The sequence below is a fragment of the Tamandua tetradactyla genome, chromosome 8 (assembly GCF_023851605.1).
Source record: "Tamandua tetradactyla isolate mTamTet1 chromosome 8, mTamTet1.pri, whole genome shotgun sequence".
Lineage (NCBI taxonomy): Eukaryota > Metazoa > Chordata > Mammalia > Pilosa > Myrmecophagidae > Tamandua > Tamandua tetradactyla.
Genome location: NC_135334.1, coordinates 32,969,712 through 32,990,618, shown reverse-complemented (window position 1 = coordinate 32,990,618; position 20,907 = coordinate 32,969,712). Strand labels below are relative to the sequence as shown.

At 36.0% G+C, this 20,907-nt stretch overlaps 1 protein-coding gene across 1 annotated transcript in view; it reads left to right on the top strand.

Moving 5' to 3' along the window:
• Positions 1 to 17,838: 17,838 nt before the first annotated feature.
• DDX10 (DEAD-box helicase 10) overlaps positions 17,839 to 20,907 on the top strand; it is a 368,946-nt gene continuing 365,877 nt past the window's right edge. Inside the window, exon 1 of the mRNA XM_077113037.1 lies at positions 17,839 to 18,161. Within this exon, the coding sequence (XP_076969152.1) occupies positions 17,856 to 18,161 (306 nt within the window). The 5' untranslated portion in view covers positions 17,839 to 17,855. The remainder of the gene's footprint in view (positions 18,162 to 20,907) is intronic.

Genomic DNA, 20,907 nt, shown 5'->3' with positions numbered 1-20,907 from the left:
ATAACTTCATAAGAATATGATCATCATATACATATAACTTTTTAGAAAAATATACTTATAACTTATAGAACAATTGCAAAAATAATGCAAAAAACTCCTGTGTACCATTTACCCAGTTTCCTCTAAGGTTAACATCTTACATTACCATGGTGCATCTATCAACACTAAGAAATTAATATTAGTACAATTCTATTGCCTAAGCCACTGACTTTATTCAGAATTCCTCAGGTTTTCTATTAATCTCCTTTTTCTATTCTAGGAGATCACGTTGCATTTAGTCATCAAGTCTCCTTAATCTTTTACAATCTGTGACAGATCCTTTATAATCTGTTTTGCATGATCGTGACACTTTGGAGGAGTACTGGTCAGATATTTTGCAGAATGTTCCTCAATTTGAGTTAGTCAGATGCCTTATTGTGACTTGACAGGGGTTATAATTTGGGGGGAAAATATCACAGAAGCAAAGTGACCTTCTTGTCACATCACATCAGAGTATGTAATATCAAAATGAGCTGTTTTTGGTACTTTTAACCTGGGACACTTGGTTAAAAAAAGTGCAGTTTACCAGATTATATGTTACTTTTTAATGAAAGTATAAAATTTAGTTTTATATGAATTTAATAAAAGAAAAACAAACTGAAGAAATGTTCAAGAAATCATTAAACTTCAGATAAGTTTTATCATAGTGAGAGACTAGGCACGTCTAAAGTTAAATTATAAAGTCCATAAATAATTTAGAACCATTATTTAAAAACTGCTTTATTTAAATAATTTAGCAACTATTTATTGGACAGCTATATATACCAAGCACCTATCTAAGCAGTGAACCAAACAGGCAAAGCCTTCTACCCTCTTGGAGTTTGCATTGTAGTTGGGGGGAAGGGCATTTTAATTATCTATGAGTGAAATGGTGAGCTTGCTGGGCTCTGAGTAAATTGTGCCAATTTTCTCCTTCTTTTCACTATTGATGTGATTAATGCCCTCATACTTCTTCCAATCTCCCACTTCCCCAAACCCTAATTTTTGTTGCAGGTAATATTTGTTTTCTTTTCTGCAACCGTAATTCCTGTGTACCATTTACCCAGCTTCCTCTAATGTTAACATCTTACATTACCACAGTGCATTTATCAACATTAAGAAATTAATATTATTATAATATTATTGCTTAAGCCACTGACTGTTTATTCAGAGTTCCTCAGGTTTTCTAATAATGTTTTACCTAATAATATTTAGAACTGTTATTTCCCTAATATTTGCTTTCTTTTCTGCAATCGTAATTCCTTAGTTAACCCTCATGTGGGTCTATCATTTTGACAGCCATCTATAATTATTTTTTATTTGTTTGCTTTTCCAGATTTCTGGTTCATCTTCAACATCTTTAGTTTCACCATATTTAAATGCAGATTCCCAATACAAAGTTACTGGTTTCATTCTCAATATTCATATTTCTTTTGTTTATAACATCTTTGGCTAGGATAAGATTTATTCTTTCTTAGCTGTAAACTTTCATTTTCTTCCTCCTGTGGTCTTTTACCAATTCTTTGTTCACTGGTCTTAAATATAAGCACCATTTGTTTAATCCATTGGTTATGTGTGACTATTTCAAAGACCCCATATTTGATGAGATGTTTAAGGTTCTCTTTATTTTTCTGTTTTATAGCAAAATGTACATTTCTACCATTCAAATGAATTTGTGCAATGAGTGTTATTAATACACTTACATTCTCTATGAAAACTGTCATGTATGCACCATTGGTAAAACTGAAGCTGATCCAGTGGTGTATTACACCACGTCACAGGCTCTGACAAACCTACACACTGTGTCAAAGGTGAGAGGCTGCCAGTCAAAGTTTTTAAACAGTAATTCCTTTCCTCTATGCTCCTATTCCCTACAAGAGAACATTTCTAAAGAAGAGAGAATTAGGAAAGAAAGAGAAAGGAGGTTTAGGCAGGCAGAAGGGAAGAAAGGGAGAAGTCGAATTTGTTGAGCTGCATTCTCTCTTCAGACTACAGTGTATCATCCTATCTATGATAGGTAAAACTCACACTGAATTCCTCAGCTGCTTTGTGTTCTATGGAAGGCTCTTAGGTAGCATTCAGGGAAAACATAACATTTTACACAGAAGCACCAGCTTTCTGTTTTTTTTTTGTATATTCAATCTCAACATAGAAGAAGAAACATGATCCTCTTTCACATTCCTCTTCTTTCTGAAGACAAAACAAAGCTCTTTGTAGTTTAATCAAATGCATGTCCCCTGTTCTCAGAAGAAAGGATGGGGATCCAGTAGCTCTTTTTCTTCTGCCCAGAATAGATCACATTAGACTTAGCACAGTGGCTTACTTTGATTGATTTGTCTCTGATTCTTATTTAGTTCTAAACTCTATGAAGTAGTTTCTCTTATTCCTTTGAGACTCAGAGAAGTTAAATGCTTAACCAAGCTCATTGAATAAAAGATGCAAAACTCAAATCAAATGAAGACTAGTCCATAGGGCTAGTCTTAGGAAAGCACTTTAGATAAACTCTTAACATTTCCTGTAGTTTGTCTTTTCCAGGAACCTGAGTTACTTGTATATTGATTCCTGGTGGCAGAAGCCAGTTTTTCCTTTAGACTTTTCTGTTGTTCATGGCGCAAGGAAAGTATCCTTGTGTGAGAGCCATTCTGATTCCTATAAGCTGAGGCAAACTTCTCAGAACCTTGGAAAATATCCTTTTGAAAAATGTTCTAGGTTATGTTTTTACTTTTTTGTAATATAGATACACCCCAAACAGAATCTGTATCTGTCTTGTAGTCCTTCATGAGACTACTGCATATACTACAGTGTCCCAGTATGCAGAAGTGTCTTGTGATTATGCTCTGAATAAGAATCCAGCTCAAGGTATCACATTCGTGTCAATAATCAAGATCACTTGATGCTAAATTATTTGAGTTGCTATGACAATTTTTAGATGTCATTCTCTCTCAAGGTTGTCTTGTAAAGAATCAGTACTCCTCATCCTTGATTCTACCATCAGAATGTCAATATAAGCCTCCACAGCCTGAGCAGGGATTTAAAGGATGTAGATTATCCTGGGTGAATATCTCATGTTCTACAAGAACACAGACTAAGAGTCAATGGTGCGTCCTTGTCTCTTGACTGCTCTGGATACAAGAAGAAGCCAAGAAAGACATCCCTGATAAGGAATGCCAGTGCCAATGGCTCATTAAACTTCAAGTCAAGCCAGTCTCCTTAGAGAAGATGTAATTGCTGACTTCAATGCCCTTAATATCAGACTTCTGAAAATGCAGACTATGCCAACATCAGGATTTTGTGGAATTTTATAAATAAGATTTAGAGAATAAAATGTCAGTCAGATAAGTGATTTTACTGTGATAAATATGTATTTTAAAAAGTATAACTTATCACTCTAAGTCATGGGAAATAGTGAAAAAGGAATAAAAAGCTATGGAAAGTGGTATGATATATGCCCAAATAAAAGTTTTTGAGGCCTTTGTTACATTCTGGAGAATAAAAGCAACAACAAGCCTTTTGAATGACAAAAGCATGTAAAGATATATGGGCACTTGACAGTTTTTATGCTTAAAGTTCTAATTAAGCTTTAATATATTATGTTGAAGTCTTGAGTCTGAAATCCATAGGCGAGGCTAGTAGGCTGGAAACTCAGAGAGGATAGATGATGATGCCATTAATTTATTTTTTAATTTAGACTTTTTAAAAAATTTGAAGCACTTTCAAACTTACTGGACAGTTGCAAAAATAATACAAAACCCATACAGAGAATTCCAACTTCTGCTACACCTAGATTCACCAATTTTAACATTTTGCCACATTTGCCAGATCACTCTATCTATCTATTTCCCTCTCTCTCTCTCTTTCCTGAACATTTGAGAGTAGATTGTACATGTCATGCTCTTGAATACATAATATATCCATGTACAATTCCTAAGAGTGAGGATATTCACTTATGCAACCATGTTAATTACTATTATCAAGTTCAGGAAACTTAACATTAATATAATGCTTAAGTCTATATTTCAGTTTTTTAATATGTCCCAATAATGTCCTTTCAGCCTTTTCTCCTCCATTATTAGATCCTGTCCAGGATCACTTATTGCATTTCATTGTTATTGGCTCTTTTGTTGCTGTTTCTTTTATTTAATTATGGAAATTTATGTATAACTTTTCCATTTCAATCCTCTCAAGCATATCACTCAGTTGGGTTAATCACATTCACAATATTGTAATACCCTTACCACATCCATTATTAGAACTTTTGCAACACTGCAATCAGAAAACCTACTTCCATTATGCATTAATTAGTCATTCTACAGTAAACTGTACTCCACTTTCTTTCTGAGTTTGCATATTCGAGCTATTTCATATGTGTGGAATCATACAACATCTGTCCCATTGTGTCTGTCTTATTTCGCTCAAATGTCTTCTAGCTTCATCCATACAGTGGCATGTATAACAACTTCATTTCTTTTTAAAGCTGCATGAGATTCCATTGGATGGTGTTCTTGAGGAAATTCTTGAGGCAGAATTTCTTTTTCTTTGTGGATGCCTTAGTTCTTTTGTCTTAAGCCCTCCAACTGATTGGATCAGACCCACCTACATCACTGATCATAATCTCCTTAACTTAAAGCAAACTGATTGTAGAAGCTAATCACATTTAAAAAATACCTTGACAGCAACATTTAGGCCAGCATTTGACCAAACAACTGGATGGCAATGCCTAGCCAAGTTGATATATACAATTAAATATTGCATGAGGTAAATACCCTGACCAGTAAACCAACTACTTAATCGTTCTAAAAACCCTGGTAGAATCAGGTCTAACCCCAAGAGAAAGATAGCACTTGATCATAGACTGCCACCTTCTGGTCCATGCTGGCCTAAAAGGAGCTATCTGAAAGTTTCAATTTCTCAGTAAGTGGAAATAATAGTAAAAGTTTAGTTTATCTCAGACAATTGATTAAGGTATGAGTTTTCAAGCATTTTCACTAGTAGACATCCATATCAAAACCTTAATGTGTGAGAGCCACAGTAATTTTTCTTGATAACATTTGCGAGTGGAGATGAAGCTTGTTAGGTAAGTATTATCTATGGGTTAAAAGTCAATCCAGGGCATATGGAGCCTTTATTCATTACTAGTTTTTAAAAATGTAATCTTTAATAGTGTTCTTATGGTGTATTTTCAGTGACATTAAACTTGACTTGGTTATATTATAATCATCTTCAATTATTAATATTAATTAAAATTTATAAGAACAGAAGTTCCAAAATGCCAATCCCAGAACAGTTGCTCTGTTTGAATGCATACGAATTGCCTTCAGAACAGGAATGTTTCAGGGTGAAAATCAGAAACTATGATTTTTTAAAAGCTCCATGTGTGATATGATGCATCTAAGTTTGGAAACCATCATATTCGATTATAGGCTTCTTGAGACATGGATTATTTCTTCTTCATTTTTGTATTCTTGAGGCTTAATAATGTTTAGCACACTGTAGGTCCCATGAAAAATTAGATACATAAATGGACAAATGCATGTATGAGCAGATAAATTGATTCATAACTCCTGGCAGTAGCTGGCAACATAACAGCTATGATGGGTTAAAATCTTCAATCAGGGTAACATATTTTTTTGTTGTTGAAAATTTCAGAGAAGTCACACTCTGGGATCAAGGTGGCTGTGTGTTGACCCTGCCAAATTTTAGAAGAGATAGGTAAAAGATGGAACAAACTTAAGCTGCCACCTCTAGAATCTCAAGGAAGTATTTTATCCTATGAATGACTTCAGACTTATTATATTGATAAACTGTAAAAAAATACAAACACAGAGATTGAATTCTTTGAATAAATTAATTTTCTTTCCAACTGAAAAAAGAAAAAAACAACAACAGCTAAACATATAGTTGATTTAGTTAAAGAAAGTTTTTGCCATTTCTGTACAAGAGGACTTGGTAGGTTCACCTTTTAGCTTCTTTAGGTCTGCTTAGACAGATTTCTATGAGACTTTCTTGAAATTAAACAGTGACAATGTTCACAGGTGTAGAAAACAGGAAAATTTATACAAAGAGGTATTATTGAATAGGTACACTGTATGACTGGGCAAGTTGACCCATAAGAATTCTAAAACATAATTTAGTAAAACTATTAGATTTATTTTTTTAAAAAAGGAAAAAAAAAAACTCCAATTCTCCATCCAAAACAATTAAGGTCATTACAAAAGAAAGTCAGACTGGCATCAGACATCTCAGTATCAACATACTATATGAAACAACAGTGGAGCAATTCTTAAAAGAAATTAAAGGGAAAAAATTGTGAGTCAAAGACTTTATGCCCAGCCAAACTGTCCTTCAAGTATCAAGGTTATAGAAAAAGATTTGAAGCATAAGCAACTCAGGGGATATTGTACCCATGAGCTCTTTCCAATCAAGAGACAGTTTAGGAAGTTTTGGCAAAATCAAAGAATGATCATTAATTAAATGTAATTCTAGATCTAAGTCTAAGCAAATGTGGGATAAGAATGGAAGAATAAGCTATAAATGCTATACATTCTGACAATGAATATATAATACAACTTTAAAAATGGAAAGGGAAATGAAAGAGAAAATAGGGTAAACTCACTGATTGCCATGTAGATAATAAGTGGGAGTCAAGGCGTATCACTGACTTTACGGAAAAGAGAAACTAAGAGGATCATGTAAAGGCATTAGCAGGAAGGCAACTATTAGAACAAATACACACTATTCTAAATGTAAAAGTTAAAATGAAATCAAATGAAAAATGTAAAGATGAGTAAAACAACAGACAACATAGCAAAACACACATCATAAATATATATATTTTTATATAAGTTAATGTGATATCTGAGGTCAAACATGTCAGATAAACCAATTAATGTAAGTAGCCTTAAATCATTTATAAAAAGAAAAGATTTTTAGATTGGCTCATAATGCAAACCCCAAATCTATGCAGTATACAAAAGAAATCCAAAACTTGAATAGGCAATTCTACAAATGGCCAATAGGCACATGAAAATATTCTCAACATCATTAACCATTAGAGACATACAAATTAAAACCACAGTGAGATACCATTTCACACCCACTAGAACGGCTACTACTAAAAAAAATGGAAAACAAGTGTTGGAGAGGATGTGGAGAAACAGGGAGACTCTTCACTGTTGACTGGAATGTAAAATAGTAGAGCTGTTGTGGAAAACAGTTTGGCAGTGAAAGAAATGGAAGCAGGGACTCAAACAGATATTTGCACACCTATGTTCAAATGGGCGTTATTCACAATTACCAAAAGATGGAAGCAACTCAACTGTCCATCAACAGAGGAATAGATAAATAAAATATAATATATACACACAATAGATGTGCTGGTTTGAAAGGAAGTATGTCCCCTAGAAAAGCCATGTTTTAATCAAAATCCCATTTCATAAAGGTAGAATAATCCCTATTCAATACTGTATGTTTGAAACTGTGATCAGATCATCTCCTTGGATTATGTGATTTAGTCAAGAGTGGTTGTTAAACTGGATTAGATGATGACATGTTTCCACCCATTTGGGTGGGTCTTGATTGGTTTACTGGAGTCCTATAAAAGAGGAAACATTTGGGGAATGGGAGATTCAGAGAGAGCAGAGCAGAATGACATAGCCACGAGAAGCAGAGTCCACCAGCCAGCGACATTTGGAAATGAAGAAGGAAAGTGCCTCCCGGAGCTTCGTGAAAGGAAGCCAGGAGAGAAAGCTACCAGTGAGGCTGTGTTCACCACGTGCCTTTCCAGATGGTAGAGAAACCCTGACCCTGTTTGCCATGTGCCTTCTTACTTGATTTAATCTTTTCTAGCTTTTGATTAAAGCGAGAGACATATGACTCTTCCTTTCACTTGAACACTTAGAGGCCACTGTCAGATTATTAATTGGCTTGATTTCAATATTGTTGTATCTCAGGGAATAAAGAGGCCTGAGAAGAGGGAGAGAGATGGGGTAACTGCCCCTTGATGGCTCAGTCAGAACACACACACATTTATAAATTAAGTCTGCCATCTTACATGGAACATAAGTTTGTGGTGCCCCAAAACAATTACAGTAGTAACATCAAATTTCACTGATCACAGATCACCATAACAGTTACTATGAGAAATTTGGAAATATTGTAAGAATTACCAATATCTGGTAAAGGAACATGAAATGAGAACATGCTCATGGAAAAAATGGCTTCAATAGACTTGCTTAAATCATGGTTGTCATAAAACAACAATTTGTATGGAACACAGTATCTGAAAAGTACAGTGAAGCAAAGAGCAATAAAAAGAGGTATGCCTGTATATATTTATGTTGGATTGCTACTTCTTTGTCTTATTCTCCCCATTTCCTCATTCTTCTCTCTTGGAAAACCTCCAAAATAAATTAGCAGCACACAAATCCTTGTCTCAATATTTGCTGTCAGAGGAACCAAGCTAAGACATAAAAGAACACATTTACAACTTGATATAAATTTATATAAATTTATAAAGGTATAAACACATTCTTAGAGCTATTGATGACCAGATTTTCAAAAACAAAGGGAGCATTTTCTTTGCCTTTAAGGCTATGAATAGGCTCCAAATTGAGGGGAAAAGCAAAAAGGAAGAAATTTGCTATTTGGTTATTTTACTCAAGGTTAAAAATTTTCAATGATTATTTTAAAAATAAATGTTAAACTCATTAAAACATGGGTGCTGTATTAGTTAGGGTTCTCAAGAGAAACAGAATCAACAGGGAACACTCACAAATATAAAATTTATAAAATTGTCTCACGTGACCGTAGGAACACAGAGTCCAAAATCTTCAGGGTAGGCTGTGAAGCCAACGATTCTGATGGAGGGTCTGGACGAACTCCACAGGAGAGGCTCACCAGCCGAAACAGGAAGAGTCTGTCTCTTCTGAATCCACCTTAAAAGGCTTCCAGTGATCAGATTAAGTATTACTCATTGCAGAAGACACTCCCCTTTGGCTGATTACAAATGGAATCAGCTGTGGATGTAGCTGACCCGATCATGATTTAATTCTATGAAATGTCCTCATTGCAACAGACAGGCCAGCACATGCCCAACCAGACAAACAGGTACCACCACTTGGCCAAGTTGACACTTGAACCTAACCATGACAATGGGATAGTATTCAGCTGTAAAAAGGAATGAAGTGCTGATACATGCAACAACGTGAATGAAATCTTAAGGTTTATATGGAAAAATCCACAAGCAATATAAGTCAGGAAAACTTTGGGGGGAGGGGACAGCTAATTCTATCAGTATAAACAAAACAGCATGAAATATACTTTCAGATTATCATGACAACATGAACTTTTTTTAATTTTTAAAAATATTTGTATTGAGAACTATCAACACACATACAGTCCAACAATATTGTATAATCAATGGCTTACGATATCATCACATAATTGTGTATTCATCACCATGATCATTTTTAGAATATTTGCATGACTTCAGAAAAAGAAATAAAAAGAACTCAAACATTCCATACTCCTTACCCCTCCCTCTCATTGACCCACAATATTTCAATCTACCCAATTTTTACCCTTTATCTCCCCTTATCATATATTTATATTTTTATCCTTATTTTGCTTACTCATCTGTATACATCCTGGATAAAAGGAGCATTAGATGCAAGGTTTTCACAATCACACAATCACATTGTAAGAGCTATATAGTTATGCAGTCTTCTTCAAGAAACAAGGCTACTTGAATACAGTTCAACAGTTTTAGGTACTTCCCTCTAGCCACTCCAATACACCATAAGCTAAAAAGGGATATCTATACAATGAATAAAAATAGCCTCCAGGCTAACCTCTTGACTCTGTTTGAAATCTCTCAGCCACTGTGAAATTTTTATCTCATTTCTCTCTTTCCCCTTTTAAAGTCTTTCTCATTCCGATAATGCTGGGTCCTGGCTCATCTCTGGGATTTCTGTCCCACATTGCCAGTGAGATTTACACCCGTGGGAGTCATGTCCCACATAGCTGAGATGGCAGTGAGTTCACCTGTCAAGTTGGCTTAGAGAGAGAGAGGCCACATCTGAGCAACAAAAGAGGTTCTCTGGGGGTAATTCTTAGGCATAATTATAAGTAGGCTTAGCTTTTACTTTGCAGGAATAAGCTTCATAGGGGCGAGCCCCAAGTCTGAGGGCTCAGCTTATTGAATTGGTTGTCCTCACTGCTTGTGAAAATATCAGGAATTCCCCAGATGGGGAAGTTTATATTTCCTTCTTTCTCCCCAGTCCCCCAAGGGAACTTTGCAAATACTTTTTTATTCTTTGCCTAAATTACTCGAGGATATATTGGGGTATCACACTAACCTGTACAGACCAACAAGATCTCACTCCCTATGCAAGATTTCCTGTAATTGTGGTGTTCAAGTAAACTGACCAAAAAAATTAAATTAGATAATGTGCTACCCAAAATACAAATTTTGTTCCAAAAAAATATCTCTCCCTTTGGTCCTACACAGATGTTGAAGTTTGAAAATATGGGCCATATCATCCTTAATTTATAAATAAATAAATGAATATTTATCCAGTATTCTGATTTACCTTAGTCTTATCCATATCAGCTTCATTCATATCTCTAATCAAAGTCTGATCACTTTTTCAACAATTTTTCAACTTTTTAAAGGGCTGCTGAATGGGGTAATGCTGACTTTCATAGCTTCACTGCTCTAACTCTGAATCTCAGAGTTTCAGGGAATGAACAGATTATATGCTAACAGCTCAGTACCTCAGAATTTAGAAATATATGTGACTGCTGTAAAAGCTTACAATCTAGGAACCTTTACAATAGGCTTCAACTTGATAACTTTTGCTCTTGACTACAATTCTCTGAGTTTGTATATTATGGTTAATCCATAACATGAGGTTTTAATAAAATGTTTGGTACAACTATAAAGCCATTTGAAAAATATTAAAAAAAATTGCCTTCATACTTCATATAGGATACCTAGATAAACTGCAAAGGATCAGAGATCTAGATGTTATAAAAGAAAATCCTATGGATTCTAGAAACATGGGTAAATTGTTTTACAATCTGAAAGTGAAGAGAGTCTTTTGACCTGTGATCAAAATTCATAAGCAATAACATAAAAGACTGAAAACTTAAATTCTATAAACTTTCCATTGCAAAAATACCATGCGAATGTCTAAAGAAAAATGATAATCAGGAGAAAATGCTTGCTATTAAAAGTGCAGATAGAGGGCTAATCTCTTTAATACAGACAGAAGTCTTAAAAATTGAGAAAAAAATGCAAATACACATAAAAAACCCAATTAAAATGGGCAAAGGCATGAAAGAGTTCACAGAAAAACAAATGTGATTCTGCAGCATATGAGATGTTCAACCTCATTCATAATAGTGACTATTGGTAAATTGTGCAAAGGAAACACTCTCATACATTGCTGGTTGGGGTTCAAAATAGTAACATTCTCATGGAGTGCACTTTGGTAGTATGAAATAAAAGTACATATGCATTTAGCCTTTAAACTAGCAATCTCAGTCCTAGGAATCTGCCTAGACATGCCTCCATTGATAAGAAATAGCACATACACAAAGTTATCTGTTGTGGCACTATTTGTTAAATCAAAAAGCTTAGAAACAATCTTTCAAAAGCTCATCAGGAAAAGTTTAGCTAAATATTTCCAGAATGGATTACTATGCAGTTAAAAAAGGAGACAGATTTCTCTATTCTGGTACGGGAGTCATTTCTAGGATATATTGTTAAGTATTTTGTTCAATGTGAAAAAGCAAAATAGAGAATAGATTTTCCTAACTTATTTTTTTAAAAAGGAAAGGAAATAACATATATACATATTGGTTGATTTTTACATAAGGAAACCCTAGACATTTAGCTGGGAGAAAAAATAAAAATAATTTCCTGTAGACAAGGAGAAAAGCAGCTTGGAAGAAATAGGGATAAAAGTGAGACTTTCCTGTGATATCTCTTTACATATTTTGTCTTTTGAACCATGTAAAAGTTTTACATATTCAAAACAAAATTAAAAATCAAGAAGAAAAAAATTAAATACTGCTGTTGAAAACAATGAGAAAATGATCCTAAATATATTCCAAATTGACATTATAATAGAAGAAAAAATTATTTCAAGCGACTTGGGTACACTAGTCTTACTGAGATATATTTGTAGACAACAATGACAATAAGAGTACACTTCTCCCAGTAGTCTTATTAGTAGTAGTAATATTGGTGTACTTTAGAAATAGTGATTCTGTTGGACAAAGCATGTAAATGCATCTGTTAAAGCACGGAGTAACTTCCATTGGCTAAATTTGGGACATTTGGGGTATCAAAAGAATTGTGTCCATCATTGCAAAACATTGAAAAAGAATTGGTGGTAATGCTAAAAGAATAAAAAGAGAGGAGGAGATGCAGAGCATAAGTAAACGGGTTGGTCTTTCGTTGGAGAAAGGATTTTTTTTCATGTAGCAAGAAGAGTGAAGAATGAATAGATAGGTGCAAATAAAGATGAGTTTTCAGGTGAGTGATAGTCACATAATAGCTGTCATTTTAGAAATAAAATATGAAGCACAGTCACCAGCTACAAGTAAAGGTAGAGGAGAAGGTATAGAACATTTGAAAAGAAGGGATAAAATGGTTGCCTCAGGCAGTTTTAAAGAGCGTTCAGAGAGACCAGATAGTATTGCATGCTTATTTGAAGGCTGTGATTATTAATTTTTAAAAATATTTTTATTAATAAAACAACATACAAGTAAACAAACATTCTTAACATACAAACATTCCATACATGGTATACAATCAATGGCTCCCAATATCATTACATAGTTGTGTATTCATTGCCATGATCATTTTTTTGAACATTTGCATCACTCCAGAAAAAGAAATAAAAAAGAAAAAACTCATACATACCATACCCCTCACCCCTCCCTTTCACTGACCACTAGTATTTCCATGTGATTATTAATTTAAAGTTAAAGTAGACAATTTAGTAATGTAGCTTTTTTCAACAATATCCAACGACCCAAGTTTTGGCCACAAAATAGACACATTATGGGAGTCACCTCTGGTTGGTGTTTTGGCCAAGTAGGTGTTACTAAAGTAAAAAAATAAAGCATTTTCAAGAGAGTTATCATAATAATTTTGATTGACTCATGTCCTCCACGCAGACATGTTTATTTGCATTGCTTGTATTTTCATTTGTATTGTGTATTTTCTCCCATATTTATGTAACTTGAATATTTAACAATGGGCCATTCTAGTTGGCAACTATCTACCACAACTAAGTGAAAGGTTTTAGAGGTGAAAGAGAGAAGAGGCAGACCAAGAAAACTTACAGTGAGAGAGTCTATTCCTGGGCTCCTGGGCAGAGCTCACAGAACCCAAGGTAGGGAGTTGTGAGTTCGCCGGGCGGTTTTTAAGCAAGGGGGTTAGGTGATGTCTAGAAGGGGTGGCACATTTTACACAGCTTGAGTCATGCTGACCTTCCCTGTTCCCCCGACCTAACAGCAAGAAATTTAAATTTTTTCAAACAACTAAAAGAAACAGCACAGGTGGAAACCTTTTTCTTTTTCACACAATGTCTTTCCAATGGTGAAAAATTACTAGATTCTGGACTTTATTGTACCTCAAAGGATTCTGTCTTTACTAAAAACTGTCTGGGGATGAAAAAAATCAACTAAAGAAGCCAAATGGGTCTGAAGGCTGGCATTTATCACATATTCTTTGAAAGCACAAAGAAAATGAAAAGCATATCAGCAGTGTTAAGTATCCAAAGTTGAAATCTGGTTTAAAAAATAATATATGTTACTACTGGTGGAGCAGAATAGAGACTATATTTACAGAATAAAAAAAATAACACTGCAGCAGATACATTGAATGAAATCATTTGAACAAGGCAAGAAATGCTAAATATTACTCAATTATTTTAGTTACAACTTCAAAGACCCCATGTAGAAAAGACAATTATTGATAAATTTGTGGATTTCTAAAATGCAATATTTCTGTATGGGATCATGGATTCTGCTCAGCAAAGAACATAACTAGATAATGATAAGATCCACATTTTTAGTAGACTATTTATAAACACAGAATAGCAAAAAGAAAAAAATAGTGGGAACTTTTTGATATGGTACATTTCACACCTGCTCTTGTGATAGCATAATAGCATGTTGGCCACGGTCTTGGCTCAGTTACTTCTGTGCAAAAATGAAAGCAGTAAAAGACTGAATTCAAAGTGCTAAGAAAACTTCTGACAGCAGTGTGAAAATTGTGACAGTGTAAAAGGAATAATATAACTTGCCTAAAGTTTGAAATGCTATCGTTTTGAGTTGAAATATGTGGGTATACGTGATAGCAAATGATCTCTCTTCAAGAGAAAAAAGTACTTTTCTTCTCCATGGATTAATCTGAGAAACTGAAATCTGGTTGTAATAATAGTAATGATGATGATGATAAAATTGTTAATAATTTGAAGGCCAGAGATATGAAACTGCCATGATTTATGGACATGAAAAAACATAATGGACTTTGACAGGAAGATTCTCAAGAAATAATTCTAGGGCATTTCATATCTCATCTTGTGCAATCTTTAAACACAGTGTGAAAAATATAGCATAAATCTTTTTGACACTATTGAATTTCCTAAATAATTTAACAATTATACAACTATGTTTTAGTTCAGTGAAACATTGGAGGGTATTGAAACATCTTTTTAACTTAATTTTGAAATCATCATAAAAATGTGTGATGAGAAAGTCCAGTTGAAGCATCCTTCCACTAATACTCAATTAGAGGCAAATAAACTCAAAGTTAGAACGTCTAGATAAAGACTAGGAAGCTAGATAAGGACATACTTTTGAAAATAGCTACTTTCAAATGTATTTGCTCAATATTAATATGGCATGTTTTTTTAGTGAGGACTTTTTTTCTTTTTTGGGGGGTGGGGTGGGGTGCATGGTCCTGGAATCGAACCCAGGTCTTCTGCATGAAAGGCGAGCATTCTACCACTGAACCACCTGTGTACCCAGAGAACTTTTTATATTTTAAACCATTTTAATAGAAAAATATACATATAGAAAACTACATAAAACAAATGTAGAGTCTAATTCAGTATTATTAATTAAACAATCTTGTAATAACACCTGGGTGAAGAAATAGAGCTGGGTCCTTCATCCCTATTATTCTTTGAGCACTTCTTTAATTTCTGGTATTCCAAGTTCATCTTTTACTTATTCTGACCCAGTCCTAGATTTATTTCTCCAAAGAGCCCTGCTCATTTTATTGGAAAATAGAATTAAGAAACCAGGATCTGTGCAATCTTGCTCATGTATCTTCTTAAGCAAGATAATATTTTAAAAGAAAATTTTAAGGCACTGAAAGAACATAATGATCTTTTCAGTGTTTTAGAGACATATAACTTGAAGAATTATATGGTAAACTTCTGCAACTATGTAAAAATTTACAGTAGAAGAAACTGATTAATAGCATTAAATAGGATAAAAATGTGTAAATAATAATATTATATTTTCCTCCTAGATTTTAGCATGACCCCACTCCCATTCATATTTTGCATATATTTATATCAATAGTTCTCAGGCATATTTCCAAATCCTTTTTAGTTCTCAGGATCTTTGTGAATATTTGATGCCAGTGAAGAATGTAGTCTCAAAATTAAAATGTGTTTATATCCATTTAATGTTCTCAGAGTTACAATCGAAAGCCTGCCCATTCTAGGGGTCATTTCTACAGAAAACAAGATATGGGAGCAAATAAGTATTGAAACTCTCATAAAGAATTTCATGTCTATGCAATCAAGATATGAACTATTTTTATAACAAATTGTTAAACACTAATTATTTCAGAATGTGATGTTGAGTTCTTTATCATTGCAATTATGTTTTGAATTTTATATGATTTTATGTAAAAATTTGATATGTATAACTTCAACAAAATTACTTCTATTAAGAGTCTTATTTTGTTCTATGAATATTCTCTTTATAGCAACCTGTTTTTATTTCATGGGTACAATGTTTTATATGAATATTGATAATAATTTTTAAAAATTTTCCTCTGCTCTCTATTGGATGGTTAGTTCTCAGCTAAGCAAAATGTTAAATTTTAAGTTAAAGGATTTACTCGAATACTTGGTGGTCTTTGGTTATTCTTTCATATTTAATAGTAGCGCTGACTAGAAACAACATCTACATGGGAGGGTGTCTTAATTACCTGGCTGCTATGACAAATACTACACAATGGGTTTAAACAACAGGAATTTATTGGCTGACGGTTTCAGAAGCTAGAAGGCTTTCTTCCTCCTGGATGGGAAGAGTTCTGGCTGGCCACAATCCTTAGATTCCTTGGCTTTCCCATCACGTGGTCATGTCCTCTCCTTTCTCTTTCTGTTCTGTTGACTTCTGACTTCCAAGTCCTCCCCATGGTTTTCTCTTTATAAGTCCTCTAGTAATAGGAGTAAGACCCTTCCTGATTCTGTTGCTTAATTCCTCAACTAAAAATAATATGTTCAAATGGCCCTGTTTTCAATGTATTCACACCCACAGGAATGGGACTGAGATTAAAAACGTGGCTTTTTTTTTTCCTGGGGTACATAATTCAGTCCCCCATAGAGGATCTATTAACTGGTAGGCTTCGCTGAAAAGTGAAGGGGAGGGTAAATGACTTGCCGTTTCTTTGGTGGTTGCCTGCATGTCAGTAATATCCAGTTCTTTTCTTTTGGATGGTCAGTTTCCCTAAGTGAATCTTCTAGTTTCTTGCTTATGGTGTATGTCTCTACCTGGCTGCTTCAATTTTTAGGACAGAGTTAGACCTGAGGGCCTCTGTTCTGTGTCTATACTTTTATGTAAATCTTGCCCATTGATATTTACTTGCCACTACATCTGGTATTACTGAATGTGGAGGTGCTTTAATTCACCTCCCTACACCCCCACCACTTGGAATAATCCATGTCTTGTTTGGGGTTGGACATGGGGGTGAGGGTAGTCATTGGTTAGGTGGGATTGAAAAGAGTATATGAGGAATCAATACTTGGCATTTAGACTTTCGACCCTATCTCTCAGTTTTCATTATCACAGCTCCTGCAACCCCCAGTTCAGTAGATGATTTTCAGATGATGAGAGGAACCACTGGATACCAGTGGAGGCTCTAGATAAATGTGCCCTAAACCAATTCATTGAAAGGACATTCACTTACATGGCCAATTTGCCAAATAACTTTTTCAAAATTTAGTTATTGTTTTGTCTTCATAATACCACTTTGAAGCAAATAAATTAGACTTTACTCCAGTTCCCTTGCTGCTGCAGCTAGAGTCAGAGGGCCAGAGAAATGGGAAAACTCAGTGGGACGTAAGAAAAATACAGAATATTTATTTATCTTCCTGGGAGGTACACTTGCAGTGGATGGAAATCAGAAGTTATTTACTAGCTGTTGGAACTGTGGCAAATATTTCGACTGCGTGCCTCTGTTTCCCCAAATGCACAATGAGGATTCGCAATTATAATTCATGGTTCCCCCAGGAAGGTTGAAGCCAAAGTAAGTGTGTAACCAACCCTTACATGTTAAAGCAGTATAGCATCACCGTAGTAACGTTAGCCTGTACGCATGCGCTCATTTAAAGAGCCGGCGTGCTCTTGATATTCGCTCAGTCCCGCCCATTTCCCAGAGCGCTCCGCCTCCGTTCCCCTGAGACTGCTCTGCTCCGCCCTGCGGAATCCAAGTCGCCAGTTACCGTCAACCTTTTCCTTTTCGTCACTGGCGCGTGCCCCGGTTTCCAAACTTCGGGGGCGGGCTCCTGGGTTTGCGCATGCGCACGCGCACGCTTTCCCCACGCTTGTTCCGTGTCCCTTTCCTCAGCGCCGTACCTCTGCCTCGCCTCAGGTGTGTCGAGTCTGAGGAGGCTATCTGGGCCGAAGACGCCGCCGCCATGGGCAAAACTGCCGGATCTCCGGGTTCGGGAGTCCGCTCGGACCCCGTGCGGAGTTTCAATCGCTGGAAGAAGAAACACAGCCATAAGCAGAACGAAAAGAAGCAGTTGAGGAAGCAGCTGAAGAAGCCCGAGTGGCAGGTCGAGCGCGAGGTTATCAGCCGTCTTATGCAGAACTACGAGAAGGTGAGGTGGGCGCCGCCGACGCTCCGGGTGGGCTGCAACCGGACTCCGTGTCATTGCGGACTTGGGCTGCAGAGGGAAGGGGGCGGTCATGTCACCGGGTATGGGGCCTGGGGAGCCAGCCGTTACTCCACCGGCTTGGAGAAGGGAGTGGGGGGAGGGGGGGAGATGTCACCTGGGGCCCTGAGGAGGCCTCACGAGTGGTCTGCGGCGTGTCACAACTCAGGCCTCTTGACGCCCAGGCCGCTCCTCTGCACACCATACTGTTTTTGATAAAATGATGAAAGTACAGTGGTACTTAAGAGTTTGGAGATGAATGCTGTAGTAGTTATAGTAATATTCATAATAATTATAGTAACAACAATACTGATAATAGTGACACCTACCTTTGTAAGCACTCACTATGTGCTTTACATAATTATTTGACCTGATCTGCGGTATGGGTCTTACTAAATCCATTTTACAGACGAGGAAATTCAGGCTCCAAGAGGATAAGAAAGTTCAAGCTTTCACACTTACTAGGTGTGAGAATTGTAACCTAGACCCATGTCTTTCTAATTCAGAGGGCTTTGCTCTTAACCCTTATGCCATCCATTTTACAGACGAGGAAATTCAGGCTCCAAGAGGATAAGAAAGTTCAAGCTTTCACACTTACTAGGTGTGAGAATTGTAACCTAGACCCATGTCTTTCTAATTCAGAGGGCTTTGCTCTTAACCCTTATGCCATCCTGCATCTCTCAACATCATCCATTCTCCTTCCTGTGCTCATCACATTTTGTCCGCTTGATTCAAATCTCTGCCCAAGAATTGACAATGGAAAAGTTGGATTACTGGCCTGCACCTGGTACCAGCTCCACGTTGTAGCTGATGCTCCCAGATGCCTATCCCTGTAGTCATCACTTTGACCTGATCTCCCTCCCAGCTCAAGCTCTTTGGGCCTATCATCTCCCCTCCTTCCTCTCCCCTTGTCTTTTGGCCTTCACCCACACCACTCACCCTCTCAGTGATTGCCCCTTCTAGTGTAATCAGGGATTTTACATATGGGAAATTCCTGGAGTTAAAGTCAATATTTGTCATCTGGATATGGCTTTCCTTACTTAGATCAACAGTAAGATTGATAAAGCTTAGCGTTTTTGTTTTGGACTTTGGAGTTAAGATGATTTTGATCCTGTCCCTTGTCACAAGTTGAGTAACTTTGAGCAAGTTACTTACTCTGCTTCTTTTCTCATGTCTTTAAAGTGTGTAATATTAGTATCGACCTTATCAGTTGTTGTGGGGAATACGATAATGCATGGAAAGCATTCTGCACAGTATTGGGCACATAGTAAATATTGATATGTTACCTATTATTACTAGTACTGCAGTATGCCCAGCACCTCAGAAGGCCAATGTGAAATACATTACTGTTAGATTTCATTTTGGACTCTTCATCTGACTGGAATTGCTAAGTGGATGTAAAGCTTCAGCCCTTATTTCTTCTCACTCCATTCTCTTCCTTTGTGTGATTGCAGGATTTGTTCCTGTGGATTGATGTCTTCTTGTAGTCTACTCAGAGCTCATATCCTTATTTCTGACTGTGCTGAATGTCTTTTGCTAATTATATTATATCATTCTTAAATGCCACAGGTTCAAAACTGGGCTCATTATCTTTTCCTCCTTCTCTGACAACCCTTCCTAAATCTATAATTCTATGTATTAGTTTCTTATGGCTGTTGTAACAAATTACCACAAACTTGGTGGTTTAAAACAACAATTTTTTTCTGGTTCTGGAGGCCAGGAATCTGAAGTCTGTATCACTGAGCCAAAAGGAAGGTGTCTGCAGGGCAGCATTCTTTTTGGAGGCTCTAGGGAGAAGATTATTCCTCGCTTATTCCAGCTTCTGGTGGCTGCTGGAGTTCCTTGCCTTATGTCTATGTCACTCCAATCTCTGTGTCCATGGCCATATTGTTTTTTTTATCAGCTCTAACTATGCCTCTCTCTTAAAAGGACACTTTTTTTTTATTAATTTTAGAAATTAACCCAACATTTAGAAATCATACCATTCTACATATGCAATCAGTAATTCTCAACATCATCACATAGATGCATGATCATCGTTTCTCAGTACATTTGCATTGGTTTAGAACTAGCAACACAACAGAAAAAGATATAGAATGTTAATATAGAGAAAAGAAATAAAAGTAATAATAATAGTAAAAAAAAAACAAAATAAAAACCTATAGCTCAGATGCAGCTTCATTCAGTGTTTTAACATGATTACTCTACAATTAGGTATTATTGTGCTGTCCATTTCTGAGCCCCTGCATCCAATCCTGTTGCACAGTCTGCATCCCCCCAGCTCCAATTACCCATTATCTTACCCTGTTTCTAACTCCTGCTGGACTCTGTTACCAATGACATATTCCAAGTTTATTCTCGAATGTCTGTTCACATCAGTGGGACCATACAGTATTTGTCCTTTAGTTTTTGGCTGGACTCACTCAGCATAATGTTCTCTAGGTCCATCCATGTTATTACATGCTTCAAAAGTTTATCCTGTCTTAAAGCTGCATAATATTCCATTGTATGTATATACCACAGTTTTTTTAGCCATTCTTCTGTTGATGGACATTTTGGCTGTTTCCATCTCTTTACAATTGTAAATAACGCTGCTATAAACATTGGTGTGCAAATGTCCGTTTATGTCTTTGCCCTTAAGTCCTTTGAGTAGATACCCAGCAATGGTATTGCTGGGTCGTATGGCAATTCT